Source organism: Taudactylus pleione, unplaced genomic scaffold, assembly GCF_031769625.1.
Source record: "Taudactylus pleione unplaced genomic scaffold, aTauple2 ptg000007l, whole genome shotgun sequence".
In the NCBI taxonomy this organism is placed as follows: Eukaryota; Metazoa; Chordata; class Amphibia; order Anura; family Myobatrachidae; genus Taudactylus; species Taudactylus pleione.
In genome coordinates this window covers 25,289,314-25,314,489 of record NW_028284410.1, presented here as the reverse complement: position 1 = coordinate 25,314,489, position 25,176 = coordinate 25,289,314, and the positions used below count along the sequence as shown (strand labels likewise).

The 25,176-nt window shown below is 44.3% G+C and overlaps 1 protein-coding gene across 1 annotated transcript in view; it reads right to left on the bottom strand.

The window, feature by feature from the left end:
- Window positions 1-4,174: 4,174 nt before the first annotated feature.
- The window catches only part of LOC148542995 (uncharacterized), a 77,177-nt gene continuing 56,175 nt past the window's right edge, over window positions 4,175-25,176 (bottom strand). Inside the window, exons 11-13 of the mRNA XM_088460604.1 lie at window positions 14,121-14,177; window positions 4,632-4,813; window positions 4,175-4,322 (exon numbers count right to left, since the gene is read on the bottom strand). Coding sequence (XP_088316730.1) covers window positions 4,175-4,322; window positions 4,632-4,813; window positions 14,121-14,177 — 387 coding nt within the window. The remainder of the gene's footprint in view (window positions 4,323-4,631; window positions 4,814-14,120; window positions 14,178-25,176) is intronic.

Genomic DNA, 25,176 nt, shown 5'->3' with positions numbered 1-25,176 from the left:
CACATGACAGGAGAGCAAGGCCAAGAAGCACATATTATAGCTGCCGCCAGCAGTCATCATGATAATGCAAGGCCATCAACTTCCTTGTCCTCTATGAAGGCCCATGCCTTCAATCCTCAAGGGTATCCCAACCATCATCTTTGCACAGTCCTCAACTCTATTAATAATGATATCAATCAGTTTTGAGCCAGCAAGCTGGATGTAACCTTTTGGCTCTTTAACTAGATGGAAAAAATCAATATTGTGAGCTGTGAGGTAACCAAAATTGACTGGAAACGAGTGGAAATAAATGTTATTGAGGTTATTAATACTGCAGGAACAAAAAAAAGGCACATTTTATGTGATTTTAGCAGTTTTTTTTATTGTTTAAGAAAAAAATCCAGATCCAAAACCAAAACATGAAAACAAAACACGGAGGTGAGGTTTTGGAAAAACCAATCCAGATCCAAAACCAGGGGAGATCCAGATCCAAAACCAAAACACGGGAGTCGGCGCACATCTCTAATTTGTATACCGCATCAGGACCACATCAGTAGGTGGCAGGCTCCACAGTACATACAGTACAGTTTAAGATCCTGCCTGCCTCCATCAAAGTGGCTCTAAAATAGTAAGACAGCCTGATGACAGGGCAGTGCAGACGTCTGCATCTACTTGCTGTGCTTCTTTCATACAACATTAGAAAAGGAGTACCACTGGGCATTCACTTGTCTCGCATTGCAGCTCAGTTTCAAGGTACTGTCCACATTTATTTGTTTTATTCACTCACCACTGACAGTGCTCTACATCACATATTTGTCATCATCACTCCAAAACCATCACTGCTGCTTGGCTTTGTATTATGCACATCCATGTGTGTAAGTCTGTGATTCCTGCTGCCACCTAGCTGATGTTTTTGACAATAATAAGGAGACTGTGTCGGGCTATCCTGAGTCACTGTAACTCCTCTACATTTATGTATTTACATATACAGTAGCTCCACATAGCTCTTTACTGGTGCCCCATAAAGCACTGATTCTAACATTATACATTTTGTCACTCCTGTTTCCAGGTGTTATCGGCTGCCTGGTTGTAGTTTTGTAGGGGGGGGGGGTTATGCCTATGATACAAAACATAAATATGGGAAATGTCTACAGTGACCATAAGCATGAAATATTGTTAGCGGATAACTTAGAGCAACAGGATTTGTAAACATGGAATATAACAGTAATATAATGGTCTCACAATTGTTTAAGTCCCACAAATACAACAAATACAGTGTAGGATCACTTGATGTAATATTGCTAAAAAAAAATCATGTAAGGGAAAAAAAAATATATATATATATGTATATAAATAGTGGATACGGCCCGGCACTCCTATATTCAATGAAAACTTGCCCAGGTGTCACCCACGGCTATGCGAGCGGCCAGGAGGCCGCTCCAAGTTTAGGTAGGAGGGCCCTGATTCAGAGCGAGCGCTCTGGTCAGAGCATCCGGCTCTGAATCAGGCCCCTAGTGCGAACAGTTAAAATTGCACCTCCATCCCCCACAGACAGTTTACATCATTTTTCCTCCTTATAGTAATGCCCATTGCACATTATGCTACACACCGTACAGCTAATTACACATTATGCCACATATAGTTATGCCCCTAACACCATTTTATTCCCCATAGTAAGGCTTCAAATTACTTTTCAATCACCTTCTCATTGCCAGGGGTCTCATGCTCGTTGCCAGGGGTTTCATGCTCATTGCCAAGGGTCTCATGCTCGTTGCCAGGGGTCTCATGCTCGTTGCCAGGGGTTTCATACTCATTGCCAAGGGGCTCATGCTCGTTGCCAGGGGTCTCATGCTCGTTGCCAGGGGTTTCATACTCATTGCCAAGGGTCTCATGCTCATTGCCAGGGGTTATATGGGAGAAGATGCAGCTTTCTGCATCTTCTCCCGACTGCTATGCACTGTGTTCCCTGACAGACACTAGAGGTCAAGTAGCACCTCTAGCATCTGTCTCCTATTAGGCGGCTGCCATTTTTGGAGGGTATTTTCAGCAGATTCCATGTGGACAGCTAGTCCGCATGGAATCTGCAGCCCAGCGTCCCTTACCTGTCTAAGGAAGTGGCAGCTCGGCTATTAAGCAGCCCGGGGGGCACAAGGCACCCTGCCCCCCGGCCCAGCCCGACACTGGGCCAGGGGGGGTTTCCAGGTACTTGAAAACCCACCCTGTGTGCGCACCTGTCTATGGTTAATAATCTACTCACTTAGATTAACTTTTGCTCTCTGCATTGTCACTGCCTGGCAGGTACTTAGAACTTTGGTCCCCAGTTCAGTGGTGTATAAAGGATGTTGGAACCCAGCAATTATGCCTGATTGCTGTGCATATGTGCCCCTGCGGCTCTCTGTGTACAGACCTGGTTATTGTTTTCTGACTTTATTCTCTGGCTATATCATTATCTCTTTGCCAGCAAGTGACCAGAGCTTTGAATTCTAATAAGGCCACACTTCTGCCTGAACCCTTTGTGCTGCTTTTGCCTACAAGTGTACTAGACTCTTGGTCAGCATAAGATCACACTTCTGCTGGACTCTTTGTTATTACATTGCCCACAAAAGGGGGTGTTCAATTAGCCGCGGGTTTACCCCACGACTACTTGCCAGCCAAAATCCCAGCGGTGCGGGGAAAGGTTATTCAATTAAATAGTCTTTTTCCCACGCCGAAAAATCGGGACTCACGAGGAAATGCACTGATTTCAACTGTAGAATCAATGGGTTCTTTCCTTGCGTGGACTTTACCTCGCACCTGTATGAGCTGCAAGGTTCAGTCCGACTGAGGGGAAACGCGCACAGGGTAATCCCCACTGATTGAATAGCTACGGCGTGACAATTAGCCGCTGGGTTTAATTGAATACCCCGCAAAGTGTACCAGACCCATGGACAGTGCTTATACCATACTAACATTATAATTTTGTGTAATAACCCGTTAGTGTGACCAACTTTTTGCGGGCCAACTATCACCAGAGCAAAAAAGTTAGATTTCAACAATGCATTTCATTCATTGTCATTTTATTTGAATGCTGAAAATGTGATTTACAAGAAAATTGGAGCTAATTGCACCACCTAGACAGGGTTTAACTACACTAAATTTTGAAAATAATGTATTTTCTGAGCTTGTTGAATTAGAATATAAGTAGGTAACTGTGCTGGTGTATGGGGACTGTGGTCAACTTTGGTGCTGTCGGGTAGACAAAGAATTGGAGCATTACTTTACATTACATTACATTAATTTGTGTAAAAGCCATAGAGAGATTTCCGTGTCTATAAATGAATGATGAATAGACCCCAAAAACTGTCAAGTAACAGCTGTGAGCCATGATGACAATGCTCTTAATTTTAAAGGAGAACATAATGCAACATTGAATGATCCATTAAATAATGAATTACATGTTGTCGCAAACAGTGTTGCCAGTTTGTTATTTTTACAGCATATCCATATGATCCCAAAACAGCATTGCTTTCTTCAACCTGTTTTTTATTTTTAAAACCACTGAATAGATGTTACATTTCCTTTCACTCGGAAGAAAACAAAAACTTTAGGCTTCCCAGGGAGGGATTGCCCAGGATGTGGGACTAGAGTGTTAATAAACAAGGACAATCCCAGGCAAACCACCTATAACCCACACCTACGAGGGGTGATTGAAAAGTTTGTTGCCTAAGGTACAATGAAATCTGCTAAACAGTTCTTATTATTTTCATATAAACTTAAACATCTTTTAGGATTACATAACAAGTTTCAAGCTAATAACTGTTGTTGTTTTTCTTTTACAGACATTTGAAATGGAGAGGATGACAGATTTTCCAAAAATGGACGTAATTGCTCATCACGCAGTCATCTGCTACCTTGTCATAAAGGGTTTAACACCCACAGAGATCTATGAGGATATGGTTATTACACTCGGGGAGGCTGCTCCTTCTTACAGCATGGTTAAGAAATGGGCAGCAGAATTCAAACGAGGAAGGGAGAGCCTTGAAGATGATCCCCATCCCGCGAGGCCCATCAACATTACCAGACAAGAAACCATTGACAAAATCTATTGACATGATATTGGAAAATCGAAGATAATAGAGTGTTACATTGCCAAACATTTGTGTATCTCCCACGAGTTCATGCTGTTTTTCACAACAAACTAAGAATGACAAAGGTCTCAGCTCAATGGGTACCAAAACTTCTTAGTGTTGATCACAAGTAGGAGCATCTCACCAATCAGGCTCTCTTTGATACAGATCCTGAGAGGTTTCTTCAGCAATTTGTAACCATGGATGAGACTTGGGTGCATCACATCCAACCTGAGACTACAGAACAATCAAAACAGTGGAAGCATCAGGAGTTTCCTGCTCCAAAGAAGTCAAAGTCAGTGCTGTCTGATGGAAAGGTGATGGCCTCTATCTTTTGGGATGCATAAGGAGTACTACTGGTGGACTACCTTGAAAAGGGTAAAACTATTACTGGAACATAATACACTGATCTTTTAAAAAATCAAGAAGAATTGAAGTGGAAAGGTGACAAGATAGGTATTCTTCCACCAAGACAATGCTCGTGCTCACAAGTCACTGGTGACCATCCAAAATTGCGGATTCCAACTGCTTGAACACCTTATTCACCTGATTTGGCACTCTCTGACTACTGCCTGTTCCCCAAACTTAAGAAAGTGCTTGGTGGTCGCCATTTTTCCACAGACGATGACATAATTTAAGCCGTTGACTAGTTTTTGAGGGTTCAAGATCCTGACTTCTACAAGACAGGGATATGTATGCTGCACGACCACTGGTCTAAGTGTGTACATCTACAAGGGGATTATGTTGAAAAATAACATAGTTAAATTGCCTACAAATAAATCTTTATACTTTAGGTCATGAACTTTTTAATCACCCCTCGTATTTGTTACTTGCGCAAACAGTTGTTATATTTAATCAGAGGGTGTCCAAATGCAGCCTCCCCCTGCAGCAATTCAGCCCACCGAATGGACCACAGTTTGGATGGCCCGCTTGGAATGCTTACACGTAATACATACTACTTGTGACAGCTGAGCAATGCACTTACGAAAAATCGGGTTGCCAGATGATAGCCCCAGCTAGTGACAGACACGCTATTGAGAGGGAGCAAAAGGCTGTGATGTCAGCGGCAGTGTCAGCAGACAGGACCAACAGTGGGTCCCCTGCAGGTTTCACCAGGTTATGAAATTTAGAGATATTTGTTCTGCATTTCTGTACTGGAGCTAATTATCGCTTCTGCTGATTTGAATCAGCTTATTGTTAGCCTAGATAACCTCATAGATGTACCTCATAGGCATAGATGGCCTCTTATCTTCACATACCGCCGTTTGAAAAATAACAAGAAAATAGTTTTGTTACTGACAATGTTTATTGCATACTGTATACATGATCTACTTCAGTAAAAATAAACATAAAAACATTCAATACATATCTTCTGGCCAACTCTGTATTGCCTGTATTTCCATCCACATGCCCTCTCTGAACATGCCTACTAAGAACACCCCATTGCTGTGTTTCAGCTGCTAGTGGAGCCATGTAATGGCCTCTGGCAGTGTAACAGCCAACAGCTGTGCACTGAGGGCCTGATTCAGGGATTTATGCAATACCGATATTTATGCAGATTGAGTGATTTTTGTAGCCATTGCGCATGCGTGAAAGCTGCACTGTACATGCGCAAAAATCAGTTTGCGACTGCGCTCACACATGGAATTCATTTGCAAGTGAGAGACAGGTAGCCAGCATTTGGGGGAGGTAACAGGTGGGGAGGGTTAGGTAAATGTAGGTGTGTCGGGACAGTTTAAACTCTGGGCCTGATTCAGAGCCGGATGCAAGTGGCCGATCGCTCGTCCGCCGTACGAGCGGAAATATTTAAATCCAAGCGCTTGCTCGTATGTTCGCTAGTAGCTAACCTTCCGCCCCATATTCTCCCAACCCCTCCTCTAGCTAGCGAACGTACAAAATAGCGAGCGTCCGTCTCCTCTTTGGTTGCAGTGAGCACTCGCACAAGTCAATTCCGGAAGTAGCCCTGTCAGTTTCGATTGCCTGCTATTTCATTCTGCAAACATACTTGAATCGATTACTGGAAATCACTATATTAATTACCTTAATTGTTTGTTTCACATGTTTGCAATCCTGGGTTTTTTTTCAATGTCAATAAACTTTATTCTTGCTAGTGTGTGTCATTTCTTCCGCAGAATACGTACAGTTTGACCAAGGGGATGGTTTTTCTAATGTAAAAGTTTGTTTGAATGCTACTAATGTTTTGTTTGTTTTTTTAAATGCAGATTTTCAAATTTTTTTTTAAATTTGTGAGGGTGTAGGTCACATGACTCATACACTAACCAATAGAATTGTTCCTGTTAATTTACAAAGTACATTAGCCAATCAAAATTTTTCTGGGAACTTTATTAAAACTGGTTTGTGTAAAAAAAATCATTGCCATCATGAGAGCCAACGCTTTCTGTAGGCGGGAGCTAATGTTGCTAGTTGAGGTCATGGACGAGCGCATTACTGACCATCCGCTCCCCATCACCAATCTTCAAAAGCGTAGGGCCTACGTGGAGGTGCGCTGCCGCCTGCGTTCCCTCGGCTATCGCCGTAATATCGGCCAGTTGGAACGCAGGTGGTCGGATCTGAGGCACCAATCACCACGCCTGCTGGCCCTTTTGCGGCGCCGGATTGGCCAAAGTAAGTGTTTCTGTGTCTGTTTTTTTTTTTTTCTCATACCTGCGTGTGCTTGTTTACAGTATATCCCTGTTTTTATTATTTTGGTCATACCTGCGTGTGCTTGTTTACAGTATATCCCTGTTTTTATTATTTTATCCCAAAATTGAAAAAAAAAAAATGTAATTAAAAATATTTTTCTCCATCATTTAGGGGCAGAGCGGATAGTCAGATGGCGCCGACATGTGGCTCGTCCCCTATCCCCCACTCCCACCCAAACATCCCCTGCCCACTCTTCCCCAAATTCCCCCTCCACCCCAGCCCTTGCCATCCTGCAGTCCCCTCCCTCTCCTCACCTGACCATCCCTCCAACTTCCCCCTCCCCTCAAAACCCACCTCACTTGTCCACACCCTCCACTCCCTCAGCCATAACTCCTCCTCCTTCACTTACCCACTGGCCCACCTCAGATGAGTAGGATTTCGTGGCTCCAGGCCCAGTCTGCAGTGTGGCTGGTATGTTTACATTGTAAACTATGGGGTTTTTTTGTTTTTGTTTTCTTATTGTGTAAATTAATTTGTTTGATGTTGACCTTTTGCCTGTGCAGTTCAAAATAGTAAAGTAGTTCAAATGTTTTTTATATATATCTTTGTGAAACAATGTCAAGGATGTTTTCCCCTTACACATATGACACATGTCCAAACACTCCCACTTGTGTCTTTCTTGTTTACGGTACCAACAAATGTCGTAGTTTTGCTTAGGTTTAAGACATATGTTTTTTTAGGTTATTTCTACTTTTTGGCCCCTTATTTTTTGAAAATCTTTTCGTTTGGGAATCCTTTTTTTTGGACATGTTTTTGTAACTGATATTTTTTTTTGGTATAGCCTGAATTTTTTGTGGGTTTGAACATTCTAAATGAAGGTGTCATTTTAGTAACCCGCACATTTTTTTTCACCACAGAGGCCCAGAGGCGTAACAAGGCCATTGCAGGAGGATTGGTGGAACTCCGGGGCCATGTAATTGGCATGCTGGTGGCCTTGGACCACCTTTTGGTGATCCTGCGCCAATAATTTTTTGTATTTTGACAAAAAAAAATAACAAAAAAAATAGTTTATTTTGATTTATTTAAGTCTCATTCCTTGCTGTAAATCTTAGATTGTTGAACCTTACATAAGTCTACTATTTGTCCCTGTGCTTTTAAGTAATGTCAATGTGTTTGTAGAAAGGTCAAGTAAGTATGTAAGCTTGCACATTAAACACATAACAATACCAATAGGTTTTTAGACTTAACGTCAAAAATAGATTAAATATTTTTGGTGGTAATGTAAAAATTAAAGCAACCTGCTTAGGCCTAGAATTGTAAACATACTGATTCACCATAACACCTTTGGTGTTTGTTTTTAGCCACAAAGCAGGGTACAAAAGTTTAGAAATTAAGAAATTACAGTATTAGGCATTAAGCATGTTTGCATTTTTTGGACCAGGTTTCACTTGTTTGTAATTTACGAAGGAAATGGTTGTTTAATGAAAAAAATAAATTTATTTTACACAAATAATAAACACCAAGTGAATTGTCAAAACAAAATCACACAGTTAAAACACACACATAAGACCAAAAAATTCCAAAATCCCCCCCCCCCAAAAAAAAAATCAAGAACTGTTTGAAGAAGTAGCATGCCAACATGAATCCACAAATGAGGAGAAGAAATCATTGTTCCCGAAGTTATATCCAATTTGTCCACATAAAGTCATTTTTATTTATCATGTAGTATGCATGGATTTTTATGGTTATTTTAGGGAATAAAACAAAAACAAAATTTAAGAAAAGTTAAAAGTGTACATTTAAATAATACATCTCTAAATTGTGTCAATGAAATAACTTTGTGGAAATAATTACCTAAAAAATCTGGCAACAATTTGATCGCGTATGGCCCCCCCACATACTGACCTCCGACCAACCTCGGGGGGGCCGTCCTCAGGCAAGGCATCCTCTGGCTGCATTGGGACACCACTCCTTATGGCGATGTTGTGAAATATCCCACACAGGACCACAATTTTGGAAACCATAGCCGGCAAATACATGAGGTCGCCACCAGAGCGGTGGAGGCATCTGAATCGGCCTTTTAAAAGGCCGATACAGCACTCCACCACCTGCCTGGTGGCTGTAAGTGCAGAATTATACTGACTTTGTGGCCCTGGTGTGGGAACCAAATAAGGAGTGAGCAGCCAGGACGTGCAAGGGTAACCACTGTCTCCTGTGAAAATATAAAAAACAACATCAGGACCATTGTGTACCAAGCTTTGCATTGGTTTCAACAGAAGGTGTCAACTTACCCAGAAGCCATGCATCACCAGCTTGTAGGTTATTTAATTTGTGCCAAATCCCTGATTGCCGGATGACGAAGGAATCAAGTGCACTGCCTGGGAATTTGGCATTCAGGGACAGGATCTGGAGGGAGGCATCACATACCACCATTACATTCATCAAATGAAAGTGTTTTCGGTTCCTAAATATTGCCTCCAGCATTGCTGGAGGCTGAAGTGGTATGTGAGTGCCATCCACAACCCCTATGATGTGTGGTAAGCCAGCAATTTGGTAAAATTTATCCTTCACCACATTAATGGCATTTTAATAAAATGATGGAGGTATTTAAATAGTGCATCCATCACTGCCCTCAGGATCCTTGAAAAGGAGGATTGGGAGATTCCTGCGACTATTCCCACGGTGGTTTGAAAGGATCCTGAGGCACAAAAATGTAACACCGACATTAATTGCGTAAGTGGTGGTATTGCTGTAGGACTGTCAATTTGCCGTTCAAGATCACTCTCTATTAATGAGAGAGTGTCTATGATGATTTTTGGAGGCAGACGGTAGCGCCTTAACACCTCATCATCTGGCATTCCAAAAAGGGTGACACGTGTTCTATATATCTGGGGCCTTGCATGCCTACGAGGCCTACGCCTGGGACGAAGTTGAGGTTGGTCGGGTTCTGGAACCATGGCCAAGAGAATACGACCAACATCAACCTGAAATGTTAAGCAAGGTAGTTATTGTTTTAGACAAATGTGTTAAGAAAAATATACTTATCTTTTCAAAAAAAAACAAAGAATCTTACAGGCCTGGGTAGTGTCATGTGAAAATCCACCTACATTTCAAAAGGAGAAAATATTTTTAAGATTAATCTTATAAACTAGGAATTAAACCAAATATAGTTTTCTAAAATTTAGAGAAGGGAGCACACATTATTTCGCAAAATAGTACGCTACATTTAGACTTAAGACATGATTTTACACAGAACAAGCACACATTATTTCGCAAAATAGTACGCTACATTTAGACTTAAGACATGATTTTACACAGAACAAGCACACATTAGTTCACAAAATAGTATGCTACATTTAGACTTAAGACATGATTTTACACAGAACAAGCACACATTAGTTCACAAAATAGTACACTACATTTAGACTTAAGACATGATTTTACACAGAACAAGCACACATTAGTTCGCAAAATAGTACGCTACATTTAGACTTAAGACATGATTTTACACAGAACAAGCACACATTAGTTCACAAAATAGTACACTACATTTAGACTTAAGACATGATTTTACACAGAACAAGCACACATTAGTTCGCAAAATAGTACGCTACATTTAGACTTAAGACATGATTTTACACAGAACAAGCACACATTATTTTGCAAAATAGTACGCTACATTTAGACTTAAGACATGATTTTACACAGAACAAGCACGCATTAGTTCGCAAAATAGTATGCTACATTTAGACTTAAGACATGATTTTACACAGAACAAGCACCCATTATTTCGCAAAATAGTACGCTACATTTAGACTTAAGACATTATTTTACACAGAACAAGCACACATTAGTTCGCAAAATAGTACACTACATTTAGACTTAAGACATGATTTTACACAGAACAAGCACACATTATTTCGCAAAATAGTACGCTACATTTAGACTTAAAATATGATTTTACACAGAACAAGCACACATTAGTTCGCAAAATAGTACGCTACATTTAGACTTAAGACATGATTTTACACAGAACAAGCACACATTACTTAGCAAAACATATGCTAAGACCAACACATCTAATGTGTTAATTAATAAAACCAAAAACACTTACCAAAAACAGACAAATATCAAAAAGTTAGAAAAGGTCACTTGGGTTCCAGCCAAAATAACTTTAAAAAAAAAAAAAAAACAATATAAAAAATTTTCCACAATTTATTAATAAATGTTTATGGGAATTATTGAAATACTTACTCAAAAATATAAATAAAAATAGCAAATAAAAATACGCAAAAATGCTAACTTAAACATAGAAAGTAATAAAAAAAAACGCTCCTTCAAAAAAAAAAAAAACTCCTTCACATTCCACCAACCAAACAACAAACCACTCTACACCGAAATACTTCCAACAATCAAAAAATGCCACCTCGAATGGAGTCACACCAAGCCATAAATAGTCTACATTTTCCCGCTCAAATTAAGGACGGACAATAGGAGCGCACAATGAATGATGTGGCCGAATAATGCTGACGCATGTATAAAAACGTCACTGAAGGCCCAAATCGGTCTGCTGCATTGAGAAAAAACACAATGAGTACAGAGCAGCAAAGTACTAGCCAAGAGGCGCCATGTAAGTATTTGGTTTTTTATGGGAAAATGCTTATGTTTAACATTACATTTTGAAACATATTACATTAAAAATTGTTAAACCATTTAAAAAAAAGGTGTGGAGGATGCCATGGAAGAGGCTGCTGGGCCTAGTAGGCAAACTAGGGCCGAAAAAAAAAAGTCAGCCACAATTCACAAGGAAGGAGATGGAGATTTTGGTGAAAATCTGCAACGACAACCTGGCCCAGGCACCAAGCAATATGGGTGCAACCCAGAGATGGAAACTGTGGGACGACATAGCCAGTGCTGTCAATAGGGTGGGTGAGTTTGAACGTTCAACCCGAGAGGTCAAACGCCGTTACGTAAAAACTACATTTGACTAAAAAGTGTTTACAGGTCCAAATACTGCAGTAATAATGCCAACTTTTTAACCAACAGATGGAGCGACTTCAAATATCGGCTTAAACAAAAACTGGCTGATAGGGCTAGGCATGCAGGGGGGACAGGTGGGGGTCCCACCCCTGTGTCACTTGAGCTCACGGATTTGGAGGAGCTGGCACAGGGGTGTGTGCAGGATGAAGAGGTGTTTGGCGTGTTGAACATGGATACCGACATGTCAGACTTTGCGGCTCCTCATGTTGCCTCAGGTAAATGTTGTAATGTTAACAACTCAGAAATGTGTTTTGGAAAATATCTAGATTATAATTTTACTCTTTTCTCTTTTTTTCTCACAGAGACACAGGCGGATGAGTCTGCTCCAGAGGTGAGCTTTGGCCGCAGAATTTCTTCTGGCTCTGCAGGGGAGGAAGCAGTAGATCCGGCTGGGGACCCTGTGGCAGACAGTCCAGGGCATTCCCCCTCGCAGGCAGTGGCCCTACTCACTGATCTCAATGTTAAAATGGATCAGCACACCGAGATTCTGAGGATGGACGACAATCTGCTACGGGTGGCGGACGCCCTGGAGGCAACTGCTGCGGCCAACATGAGAATTGCAAATGCCCTGGAGCAGCTCGTTTGCCAGCACATGTTGGAGCCGGCCTCCCTTCCTGCCGGAACATCAGGACCCTCCACCTCTGGCATAACAACAGCCATCCCTCCAAATGTGCCTAGCCCTATGCCTAGTCCAGAGGCCACAACATCTGCCTCTGGCCAGGCCAGCCGAAAGAGATCCCGGACCCGTTCAGGCTCCCTCCAACCCCCGGCCAAACGGCCTAAAAGGCAATGACAGCACTGGCTAATTTCCCCACAATCCATCTCTGTGTTTGCCCCATATTCCTTCATGCCAAAAGCCTCCCTCTCCTTTCTTGTGAATTGTTTTTATTTGTTTTTATTTTTTTAGTTCAAATGCCACTTATTTTGTTTCTGTGTGGCCAAAATCATTTGTACATTTTTTTACCTTAAAATAAATATGTTTATGAAAAAAAAAAATCCAAAAATGGACACAATCATTTAATAAAATTATGTTCAAAATCTGCAAAATTCTATTGTTGATTTATTCAAAAACTAGTTAAAAGGTAATCCCTCAAATTTACAAACTTACAAACTTACAAACAATACAACAGAAATAGAAACATTTAATTTTTTTTAAAAAAAAACAAGGGTTAAAAACAATTTATGAGTTTTAATTAACACTTAGCAAAAAACAAAAGGACAATTGCTTTCTTGGCCAAAAAAAAATATGAAAAAAAACAAACATGCGTACAATATTGTTTCCCTAAAAAAGAAACACTTAGAAATATTTTAAAAGCCCACAAAAAAAAATCCATTTGTTAGCTAATTGATTGTATGACCCAGAAATTAGCAGCTGAGCAGTTCACCTGCGTTCGGTTTTTAGCTACTAAAAAAGGTCTATTTGCTAAACACCTTACAAGCAGTTTAGCAATTAAAAGAAGATTGTTTTTTGTGGCCTCAATTGATAAATCGCTACACCATCGATGAGCCCAGGGAAGTACGAAGAGGCCATCGTCATTGCGGTAGACTATACCAGACCACAAGCTGAGCGAGCAGTCTTAATGGAAATTGGATCAGACAGTGACGTATCACTTGTTCCGTTCACATTTGGCGCTCGCATAAGATAATTTATTTACACCCAAAAAACGCCTCGACACGCCTGCGTTTTCCCATCTCCACCCCGTCACCACCCCAAAACGGACAGTTCTGTCAATCACATTTCACATGTCACTTCCTGTTCGCTGTGTATATGATCGACTGAAAAATTACCGCAATCAGACGTACGCACATGCGCACTGTTACACCGACGCATGCGTGGTTGGACAACATCGGCTGACTACGAACGAACAGCCACTTGCGAGCGCCTCTGAATCAGGGCCTCTGTTTCATGGACGTGCATAAATTAGCCAACGCGATCTCCTTCGCAGCATGAGAGCTCTCAGCATGTCAGGAGAGATGAAGTGCTGGAGACAGGTCAGACTTCACTTAGGAGCAGCATGGCTGCCAGAACTGCATCAATGTTCCCGATGTTTACGCTGATGCACATCATCAGATAGATAAAAGAAGGCAGCAGTGGACATCCCTATGCTGGGGTAAGTGTTGGAAGACATTAGTATAATTTCACTAATGCGATCCTTAAGAGATCACAGTTGCGATTGCATTAGTATAAATCTCGGAAATCAGGCCATGAGACCAGAAGGGAGACTCACATCGCAATCCTCTCCCAGCTCTCATTGGCTGTCTGGCGTCCTTACACAGCTTCTCTTCTTCCTCAGTGCCACAATAGGCCATTAGTGTGCTGGGCTGCAGGTCTCCACAGAACAAGATACTCACCGTGCACAACCCCACCATGTCATTCTTCTCCCGGGCACATGAAACAACCACGAGAGCCTGTGAGGGTAGCAATACATACAGATCCAACCTGTGATGTGTTGTCCCCTACCTGTGGCTCCAACTGTGTTACATGGAAGAGAGAGAGAGGGGGGGGATGTAGTGAGAGAGGATGTAGGGGTGGGGAAGAGAGAATGGGGGAGAGAGTGAAGGGGGGAGGAGAGGGGCAGAGAGAAGGGGAAGGAGCAATAGAAACAATAAAGGGGGAAGGAGGAGAGAGAGCACAAAAGGGTTAAGGAAAAAAGGAGAATGAGAGAAGGGGTAGGTCATGGGGAAGAGAGAAATGGGGGAAGGAGTAAAGGTTGAGGGGCCTATTCATCATTGGCAGCTGTAAGTCCCCCAACGATTAAGTAATCCAACTCGCAGCAGGTAAAACTTTGCACTGGAGGAATTAATTATTGCTCCGGTGCAGAGACATCTGCTCTGAAAAGCAGCTGTCCCCTCGGTTAGTATTGCAGCTACATAGCCCCATTGGCGCGGCTATGCATGCGTGACCCGAGGTCATGCATGCGCAAAGCCGCCGGGGAAGTAGTGAGAAGGCGGCAGAGGGAGCTGCTCGGATCCCTCTTCGCATCCCCGGTACTCCTTCCCATAGGAAGGAGCCGGGATCTGAGAACAAACGCCATCTGAAAATGACACTTGTTCTCGCAAGCAAACTCCAAAAACTTTCAGTATTCGGAGTCTGATAAATATCATGTGGTCCATAATAGCTGGAAAATATGATAGTTATGTTTTCTCCATATTTAAGTGCAGTGAAAAGTATGGAGAAATCACTGATATCACATACTTTTCACTGTTTCCTGAGAACACTGCCTCCCCCATAGAATCTAATGGGAGTTTTCTCCTGGAGAGATTTATATAAACTGAAGAATAGATAATTATCTTTTTTTTAAACAAACTTATCTCCATCTCTGATGGTGATATGTATACTTTCCCCTTCAGTACCCTAACTGTCAGCACTACATTCCCATACACATATAATGGGCCTCTATACCAGACGGTGATATGTATACTTTCCCCTTCAGTACCCTAACTGTCAGCACTACATTCCCATACACATATAATGGGCCTCTGTACCAGATGGTGATATGTATACTTTCCCCTTCAGTACTCTAACTGTCAGCACTACATTCCCATACACATATAATGGACCTCTGTACCAGATGGTGATATGTATACTTTCCCCTTCAGTACCCTAACTGTCAGCAATACATTCCCATACACATATAATGAGCCTCTGTACCCAGTGGTCGGTTCTAGGGGTGGGCTAACAGGGCTGTCGCCCAGGGTGCCGGCCCCTATAGGGCGCACCACTGAGTCCCCAGAAAGTAAATAAATAAAAAATCCCATAATAAAAAAAAACAGCACCGGCCTCTTCCGAGTTGCGGGGCGCCCGCTGATATTTGTTATCAGCAGGCACCCCGCTCCCTCCCTGCAAAGGCAGCCGAAGCTCACTCCAGAGCTCTGGCTCCCGCATAGAGCACTATGGGAGGGACGTCATGACGTCTCTCCCATAGATCCATGGAGCCGGAGCTCACTCCAGAGCTCCGGCTCCAGCAGAGAGCACTATGGGAGGGATGTCATGACATCTCTCCCATAGATCCGTGGTGGAGCCGTGGTTGGACCGGACGGCAGCGGACACAGGAGCGGGGCCTAAGGTAAGTATTGTGTTTGTATTTTTAATTTTTCAGAAGGGAGGCATGGGGGCATTACTACTGGGGGCATGTCTATAAGGGGGCATTACTACTGGGGGCATGTTTATAAGGAGGCATTTCTACTGGGGGCATGTCTATAAGGGGCATTACTACTGGGGACATGTCTATAGGGGGGCATTACTACTGGGAGCATGTCTATAAGGGGGCATTACTACTGGGAGCATGTCTATAAGGAGTATTACTACTGGGGGCATGTCTATAAGGGGCATTACTACAGGGGGCATTACTACTGGGGGCATGCCTATAAGGGGCATTACTACTGGGGTCATGTCTATAGGGGGGTATTACTACTGGGAGCATGTCTATAAAGGGGCATTACTACTGGGGGCATGTCTATAAGGGGACATGTCTATAAGGGGGCATTACTACTGGGGGCATGTCTATAAGGGGGCATTTCTACTGGGGGCATGTCTATAAGGGGGCATTACTACTGGGGCCATGTCTATAAGGGGACATTACTACTGGGGGCATGTCTATAAGGGGGCATTACTACTGGGGACATGTCTATAAGGGGGCAATCCTATACGGGGCACCAATGGGGGCATTCCAATTGTGAACACTACTATAGGGGGCATTATTACTGGGGCACTACTAATGTGGGCACTACTATAGGGGGCACTACTACTGTGGGCATTGTATTAGGGGCACTACTACTCAGTACTGTGGGTCTTGTGTATAAGGGGCACTAATTTGGGCATTGTGTAAAAGGGGCACCACTGTGTGTCATAACATGAATAAGGGACTAATTTGTGGCATAATTTGAATTGGGGATACTGTATTGTAAAGGGAATTACTGCATGTGGTATAATGTGCTATACAGGGCATTACTGCATGCGCCATAATGTGTTATACAGGGCATTACTGCATGTGGCATAATGTATTATAAAAGCCATTACTGCATGTGGCATAATGTGTTATACAGGGCATTACTGCGTGTGGCATAATGTGTTATAAAGGCCATTACTGCGTGTGGCATAATGTGTTATACAGGGCATTACTGCGTGTGGTATAATGTGTTTATAAAGGGCATTACTGCATGTGGCATAATGTATTTATAAAGGGTATTACCGTGTAAGGCGCAATACTGCACATGGCAATTATTTGCGATGAGGGGAGAGCTTGGGGGAAGCCCAGCACCTTCATAAGTGCTGGGCACACCCCACACTGTGATGAATTGGAGGTGTTCCGCAAGGACACACCCCCTTTCCGGAAGCGTATGTGCTTTCAGCGCGTGCAGAAGAACGTCATCTACAAAAAGTTGTTGGTTTTTTTTTTTTGGGGGGGGGGGGGCGCGCATCTGTGAACTTTCGCCCTGAGCTCCACAATGTCTAGAACCGGCCTGTCTGTACCAGATGGTGATATGTATACTTTCCCCTTCAGGACCCTGTCAGCACTACATTCCCATACACATATAATGGGCCTCTATACCAGATGGTGATATGTATTCTCTCCCATTCAGTACCATAACTGTCAGCTCTACATTCCCATACACATATAATGGGCCTATGTACCAGATGGTGATATCTAAACTTTCCCCTTCAGTACCCTGTCAGCTCTACATTCCCATACACATATAATGGGCCTCTGTACCAGATGGTGATATGTATACTATCCCCTTCAGTACTCTTGTCAGCTCTACATTCCCATACACATATAATGGGCCTCTGTACCAGATGGTGATATGTATACTTTCTCCTTCAGTACCCTAACTGTCAGCACTACATTCCCATACACATATAATGGGCCTCAGTACCAGATGGTGATATGTATACTTTCCCCTTCAGTAACCTAACTGTCAGCACTACATTCCCATACACATATAATGGGCCTCTGTACCAGATAGTGATATGTATACTTTCTCCTTCAGTACCCTGTCAGCACTACATTCCCATACACATCACCATCTGGTACAGAGGACCATTATATGTGTATGGGAATGTAATGCTGACATATTGAAGGGGAAAGTATACATATCACCATCTGGTACAGAGGACCATTATATATGTATACTTTCCCCTTCAATACCCTAACTGTCAGCATTACATTCCCATACACATATAATGGGCCTCTGTACCAGATGGTGATATGTATACTTACCCCTTCAACACCCTAACGGTCAGCATTACATTCCCATACACATATAATGGGCCTATGTACCAGATGGTGATATGTATACGTTCCCTTTCAGTACTCTGGGCCTGATTCAGAGCCGCTTGTAAGCGGCCGCTCGTTCGCTCCGAGTGATGTTCGCACATCTGCGCATGCGTATGGGTCATAATGCGCATGCGCCAACCAGTCATTGCGGTCGGAAATCGAGCGCTCTCAAAATAGCGAGTGCCTGCTAATTTGAGTGACAGGATGAGGCGTTTGTGGGTGGTAACAGGGGAACGTACTTGAAAACGGGGAGTGGAGATCCGAACGCAGGCGTGCCAAAAGGTCAAAACGGGCATTTTAAGGGTGTGCATAATTAACAAAGCAGCGTCATCGACCACGTCACTTGGTTGTTTCTTAGCCTGAACTGTTCGCATGATTGCGGTAGGAAAATCCTACCTCAAGCACTGCGAGCAGTTCAGATGCCTTTCGATGTACTCGATTAATCAAATAAATAGCGGAGATGACGTAGGATGCTAGCGGCCAGGGGGCGTCTTTACAAAATAGCGAGCGCATATCTCGTTCGCTCGCTCAGACATAGAGGCGTCAACAGACCGCAAAGAGCGAGGGCTCAATTTAAATAGCCGGCCCCTTTTTCTGAACGAGCGAACGCAAATAGCGTCCGGCTCTGAATCAGGCCCTCTGTCAGCTCTACATTCCCATACACATATAATGGGCCTCTGTACCAGATGGTGATATGTATACTTTCCCCTTCAGTACTCTGTCAGCTCTACATTCCCATACACATATAATGGGCCCCTGTACCAGATGATGATATGTATACTTTCCCATTCAGTACCCTGTCAGCTCTACATTCCCATACATATAATGGGCCTCTGTACCAGATGATGATATGTATACTTTCTCCTTCAGTACCCTAACTGTCAGCACTACATTCCCATACACATATAATGGGCCTCTGTACCAGATGGTGATATGTATTATTTCCCCTTCAGTACCCTTACTGTCAGCACTACATTCCCATACACATATAATGGGCCTCTGTACCAGATGGTGATATGTATACTTTCCCCTTCAGTACCCTGTCAGCACTACATTCCCATACACATCACCATCTGGTACAGAGGACCATTATATGTGTATGGGAATGTAATGCTGACATATTGAAGGGGAAAGTATACATATCACCATCTGGTACAGAGGACCATTATATATGTATACTTTCCCCTTCAATACCCTAACTGTCAGCATTACATTGCCATACACATATAATGGGCCTCTGTACCAGATGGTGATATGTATACTTTCCCCTTCAATACCCTAACTGTCAGCATTACATTCCCATACACATATAATGGGCCTATGTACCAGATGGTGATATGTATACTTTCCCCTTCAGTACTCTGGGCCTGATTCAGAGCCGCTCGTAAGCGGTCGCTCGTTCGCTCCGAGCGATGTTCGCACATCTGCGCATGCATATGGGTCATAATGCGCATGCGCCAACCAGTCATTGCGGTCGGAAATCGAGCGCTCGCAAAATAGAGAGTGCCTGCTAATTTGAGTGACAGGATGAGGCGTTTGTGGCGTCAACAGACCGCAAAGAGCGAGGGCTCAATTTAAATAGCCGGCCCCTTTTTCTGAACGAGCGAACGCAAATAACGTCCGGCTCTGAATCAGGCCCTCTGTCAGCTCTACATTCCCATACACATATAATGGGCCTCTGTACCAGATGGTGATATGTATACTTTCCCCTTCAGTACTCTGTCAGCTCTACATTCCCATACACATATAATGGGCCTCTGTACCAGATGATGATATGTATACTTTCCCATTCAGTACCCTGTCAGCTCTACATTCCCATACATATAATGGGCCTCTGTACCAGATGATGATATGTATACTTTCTCCTTCAGTACCCTAACTGTCAGCACTACATTCCCATACACATATAATGGGCCTCTGTACCAGATGGTGATATGTATTATTTCCCCTTCAGTACCCTTACTGTCAGCACTACATTCCCATACACATATAATGGGCCTCTGTACCAGATGGTGATATGTATACTTTCCCCTTCAGTACCCTGTCAGCACTACATTCCCATACACATCACCATCTGGTACAGAGGACCATTATATGTGTATGGGAATGTAATGCTGACATATTGAAGGGGAAAGTATACATATCACCATCTGGTACAGAGGACCATTATATATGTATACTTTCCCCTTCAATACCCTAACTGTCAGCATTACATTGCCATACACATATAATGGGCCTCTGTACCAGATGGTGATATGTATACTTTCCCCTTCAATACCCTAACTGTCAGCATTACATACCCATACACATATAATGGGCCTATGTACCAGATGGTGATATGTATACTTTCCCCTTCAGTACTCTGGGCCTGATTCAGAGCCGCTCGTAAGCGGTCGCTCGTTCGCTCCGAGCGATGTTCGCACATCTGCGCATGCATATGGGTCATAATGCGCATGCGCCAACCAGTCATTGCGGTCGGAAATCGAGCGCTCGCAAAATAGAGAGTGCCTGCTAATTTGAGTGACAGGATGAGGCGTTTGTGGGTGGTAACAGGGGAAGGTACTTGAAAACGGGGAGTGGAAATCCGAACGCAGGCGTGCCAAAAGGTCAAAACGGGCATTTTAAGGGTGTGCATAATTAACAAAGCAGCGTCATCGACCACGTCACTTGGTTGTTTCTTAGCCTGAACTGTTCGCATGATTGCGGTAGGAAAATCCTACCACAAGCACTGCGAGCAGTTCAGATGCCTTTCGATGTACTCGATTAATCAAATAAATAGCGGAGATGCCGTAGGATGCGAGCGGCCAGGGGGCGTCTTTACAAAATAGCGAGCGCATATTTCGTTCGCTTGCTCAGACATAGAGGCGTCAACAGACCGCAAAGAGCGAGCGCTCAATTTAAATAGCCGGCCCCTTTTTCTGAACGAGCGAACGCAAATAGCGTCCGGCTCTGAATCAGGCCCTCTGTCAGCACTACAATCCCATACACATATAATGGGCCTCTGTACCAGATGGTCATATGTATACTTTCCCCTTCAGTACCCTAACTGTCAGCACTACAATCCCATACACATATAATGGGCCTCTGTTCCAGATGGTGATATGTATACTTTCCCATTCAGTACCCTGTCAGCACTACATTCCCATACACATATAATGGGCCTCTGTACCAGATGATGATATGTATACTTTCTCCTTCAGTACCCTAACTGTCAGCACTACATTCCCATACACATATAATGGGCCTCTGTACCAGATGGTGATATGTATTATTTCCCCTTCAGTACCCTTACTGTCAGCACTACATTCCCATACACATATAATGGGCCTCTGTACCAGATGGTGATATGTATACTTTCCCCTTCAGTACCCTGTCAGCACTACATTCCCATACACATCACCATCTGGTACAGAGGACCATTATATGTGTATGGGAATGTAATGCTGACATATTGAAGGGGAAAGTATACATATCACCATCTGGTACAGAGGACCATTATATATGTATACTTTCCCCTTCAATACCCTAACTGTCAGCATTACATTGCCATACACATATAATGGGCCTCTGTACCAGATGGTGATATGTATACTTTCCCCTTCAATGCCCTAACTGTCAGCATTACATTCCCATACACATATAATGGGCCTATGTACCAGATGGTGATATGTATACTTTCCCCTTCAGTACTCTGGGCCTGATTCAGAGCCGCTCGTAAGCGGTCGCTCGTTCGCTCCGAGCGATTTTCGCACATCTGCGCATGCATATGGGTCATAATGCGCATGTGCCAACCAGTCATTGCGGTCGGAAATCGAGCGCTCGCAAAATAGAGAGTGCCTGCTAATTTGAGTGACAGGATGAGGCGTTTGTGGGTGGTAACAGGGGAAGGTACTTGAAAACGGGGAGTGGAGATCCGAACGCAGGCGTGCCAAAAGGTCAAAACGGGCATTTTAAGGGTGTGCATAATTAACAAAGCAGTGTCATCGACCACGTCACTTGGTTGTTTCTTAGCCTGAACTGTTCGCATGATTGCTGTAGGAAAATCCTACCACAAGCACTGCGAGCAGTTCAGATGCCTTTCGATGTACTCGATTAATCAAATAAATAGCGGAGATGACGTAGGATGCGAGCGGCCAGGGGGCGTCTTTACAAAATAGCGAGCGCATATTTCGTTCGCTTGCTCAGACATAGAGGCGTCAACAGACCGCAAAGAGCGAGCGCTCAATTTAAATAGCCGGCCCCTTTTTCTGAACGAGCGAACGCAAATAGCGTCCGGCTCTGAATCAGGCCCTCTGTCAGCACTACAATCCCATACACATATAATGGGCCTCTGTACCAGATGGTCATATGTATACTTTCCCCTTCAGTACCCTAACTGTCAGCACTACAATCCCATACACATATAATGGGCCTCTGTACCAGATGGTGATATGTATACTTTCCCATTCAGTACCCTGTCAGCACTACATTCCCATACACATATAAGGGGCCTCTATACCAGATAGTGATATGTATACTTTCCCATTCAGTACCCTGTCAGCACTACATTCAATTTCCCATACACATATAATGCGCCTCTGTACCAGATGGTGATATGTATACTTTCCCATTCAGTACCCTGTCAGCACTACAATCCCATACACATATAATGGGCCTCTGTACCAGATGATGATATGTATACTTTCCCCTTCAGTACCCTAACTGTCAGCTCTACATTCCCATACACATATAATGAGCCTCTGTACCAGATGGTGATATTATTTTTTTTATTTTATTACCAGTTATTTATATAGCACACACATATTCGACAGGCTTTAGAGAGAAGTTTTGGCCATCCACATCCGTCTCTGCCCCAGTGGAGCTTACAGTCTATATTCCCTACCACATACTCACACACATACACACTAGGGTTAATTTTTGTTAGGAGGCAATTAACCTACCAGTATATTTTTTGGAGTGTGGAAAGAAACTGGAGCAACTGGAGGAAACCCACACATGCACAGGGAGAATATACAAACTCTTAACAGTTAGGGCCATAGTGGGTATTGAACCAATGACCTCAGAGCTGTGAGGCAGTAATGATAACCATTACACCGTCTTTGCTGCCACATGTGTCTGAGTCACACTGCGCGCATGCAGAACAACTTTAAATGCTGAGAGAGGCAGTTGCACTGGCATCAGCGGCAATGTTCTGTTGGATATTCTGCACCTCCATAGGGCTGCAATTGTGGCTAATGGTACGTCAGTGTGGGATTTTGCGATGCTGGGTATGTGTGTCTCAGTAGAAAGCATATTGGTTGTGGTATTAGCATATACGTCACAGTCACGCTGTGGCAAAAGACACAGTCGTGGCTGTAATAGCCAGTGGCGTAACTAGGGAGGGTCGGGCAGGGTGCGTGCCATGGGCGCCGTGGGACCGGCGGCGCGGGGGGGGTGCCGCCGGCCACGGTCTGGCCCGCCCTAGTTAGCCACCAGTGTAGCGCCGACCGCAATGAGTGCGGTCAGCGCTACACATTTACACCGGACCGGCGCTAGGCTTCCAGCGCCGGTCCTGTGCTGCACGCCTGAGCCTGTTCCCTCCCCCTGAGCACTTGCCCAATAGCGCCAGGAGGCGGGCTCAGGCTGTGCATAACACACGCATCGCCGCTAGCGCTGGCTGCGATGTGTGTGTTAAACAGCAGCCAATGAGAGTCAGATAGACTCTCATTGACTGCTGCAGCACCCACTGCAAGAGCTGGACTTCCGTCCGGCTCCTACAGTGGGTAATGGGACAGACGTCATGACGTCTGTACCATTATGCTGAGCGCGCCAGCCCGGGAGGACTGGCGGGTGGCGGTGGCGGCGGGAGCGGCGGCGCGGACTGGAGGAGCAGAAGCAGCATGGATTCAGGTAAGTATGTTTTTATATATATATTTTTAAAAACCTGTCAGCACAACACGGGTGGCTACCACTGGGGGGACCTCTACTGGGGTGGGGGCACAACGGGGGGGGCTACTACTAGGGGCACCATTATTAGGAGGACCTCTACTGGGGGGCTTTTACTGGGGACTCCATTATTAGGAGGACCTCTACTGGGGGGGCTATTACTGGGGGCACCATTATTAGGAGGACCTCTACTGGGGGGGGCTATTACTGGGGGCACCATTATTGGGAGGACCTCTACTGGGGGGGCTATTACAGGGGGCACTTAATCGGGAGGGGGAACCTCAACTGGGGACCACTACTTGGGGGGGGGAACTACTACTGGGGGCATTATAAAAGGGGCCTACTACTAGGGGCACTGCACTGGGGGGACCACAACTGGGGGCAATAACAGGAAGGACCACTACAGGGACCTCTGGATAGGGGGGTCACTACTGGGAGCCTGCATCAGGGGGACCACTACTGGGGGCACTGCATGGGAAGGGGGGGGACTACTGCTGGGGGCACTATATAAGGGGCTTACTGCTAGGGGCACTGCGGGAACCACTACAGGAGGCACTAGATAGGCGGGATCACTACTGGGTGCCTGCATAAGCGGGACCACTACTGGGAAACCTGCATGGGGGGGGGGACTACTGCTGGTGGCACTATATAAAGGGCACTGCATAGGGGGGGGACTACTACTGGGGGCACTATATAAAGGGCACTGCATAAGGGGATACCACTACTGGGTGCACTGCATTGTGGGGACTGCTACTGGGGGCACTGCATAAGGGGGAACACTACATAGGGCACTGCATTTGGGGGGACCACTACTGGGGGCACTGAGTAAGGGGAACTAATTGGGGGCTGTATAAGGGGGACCACTACTGGGAATACTGTTTAAGGGGCACTACTATGCGCCTGCATAAGAGGGACCACAACTGCATACTGGGGGTACTGTATAAGGGGTACTACTGGGGTTAAGGTGCATATGGATAGGAATGTTCAGCGTGAAAATAAAGGGGTGTATCATGTTGACAGGCCCCATTTTTAAGTGACCATGCCCATTTTTTTCCGAGCGCGCCTTAAGTGCGCACACATATCGCGGTGGTGGTGGGGGGGGCTCCCTTTTCAAATTTGCCCTGGGCTCCAAATACCCTAGTTACGCCACTGGTAATAGCATACACCTCTGAATTAGGCCCAATATATAGATGGATGGATATCGT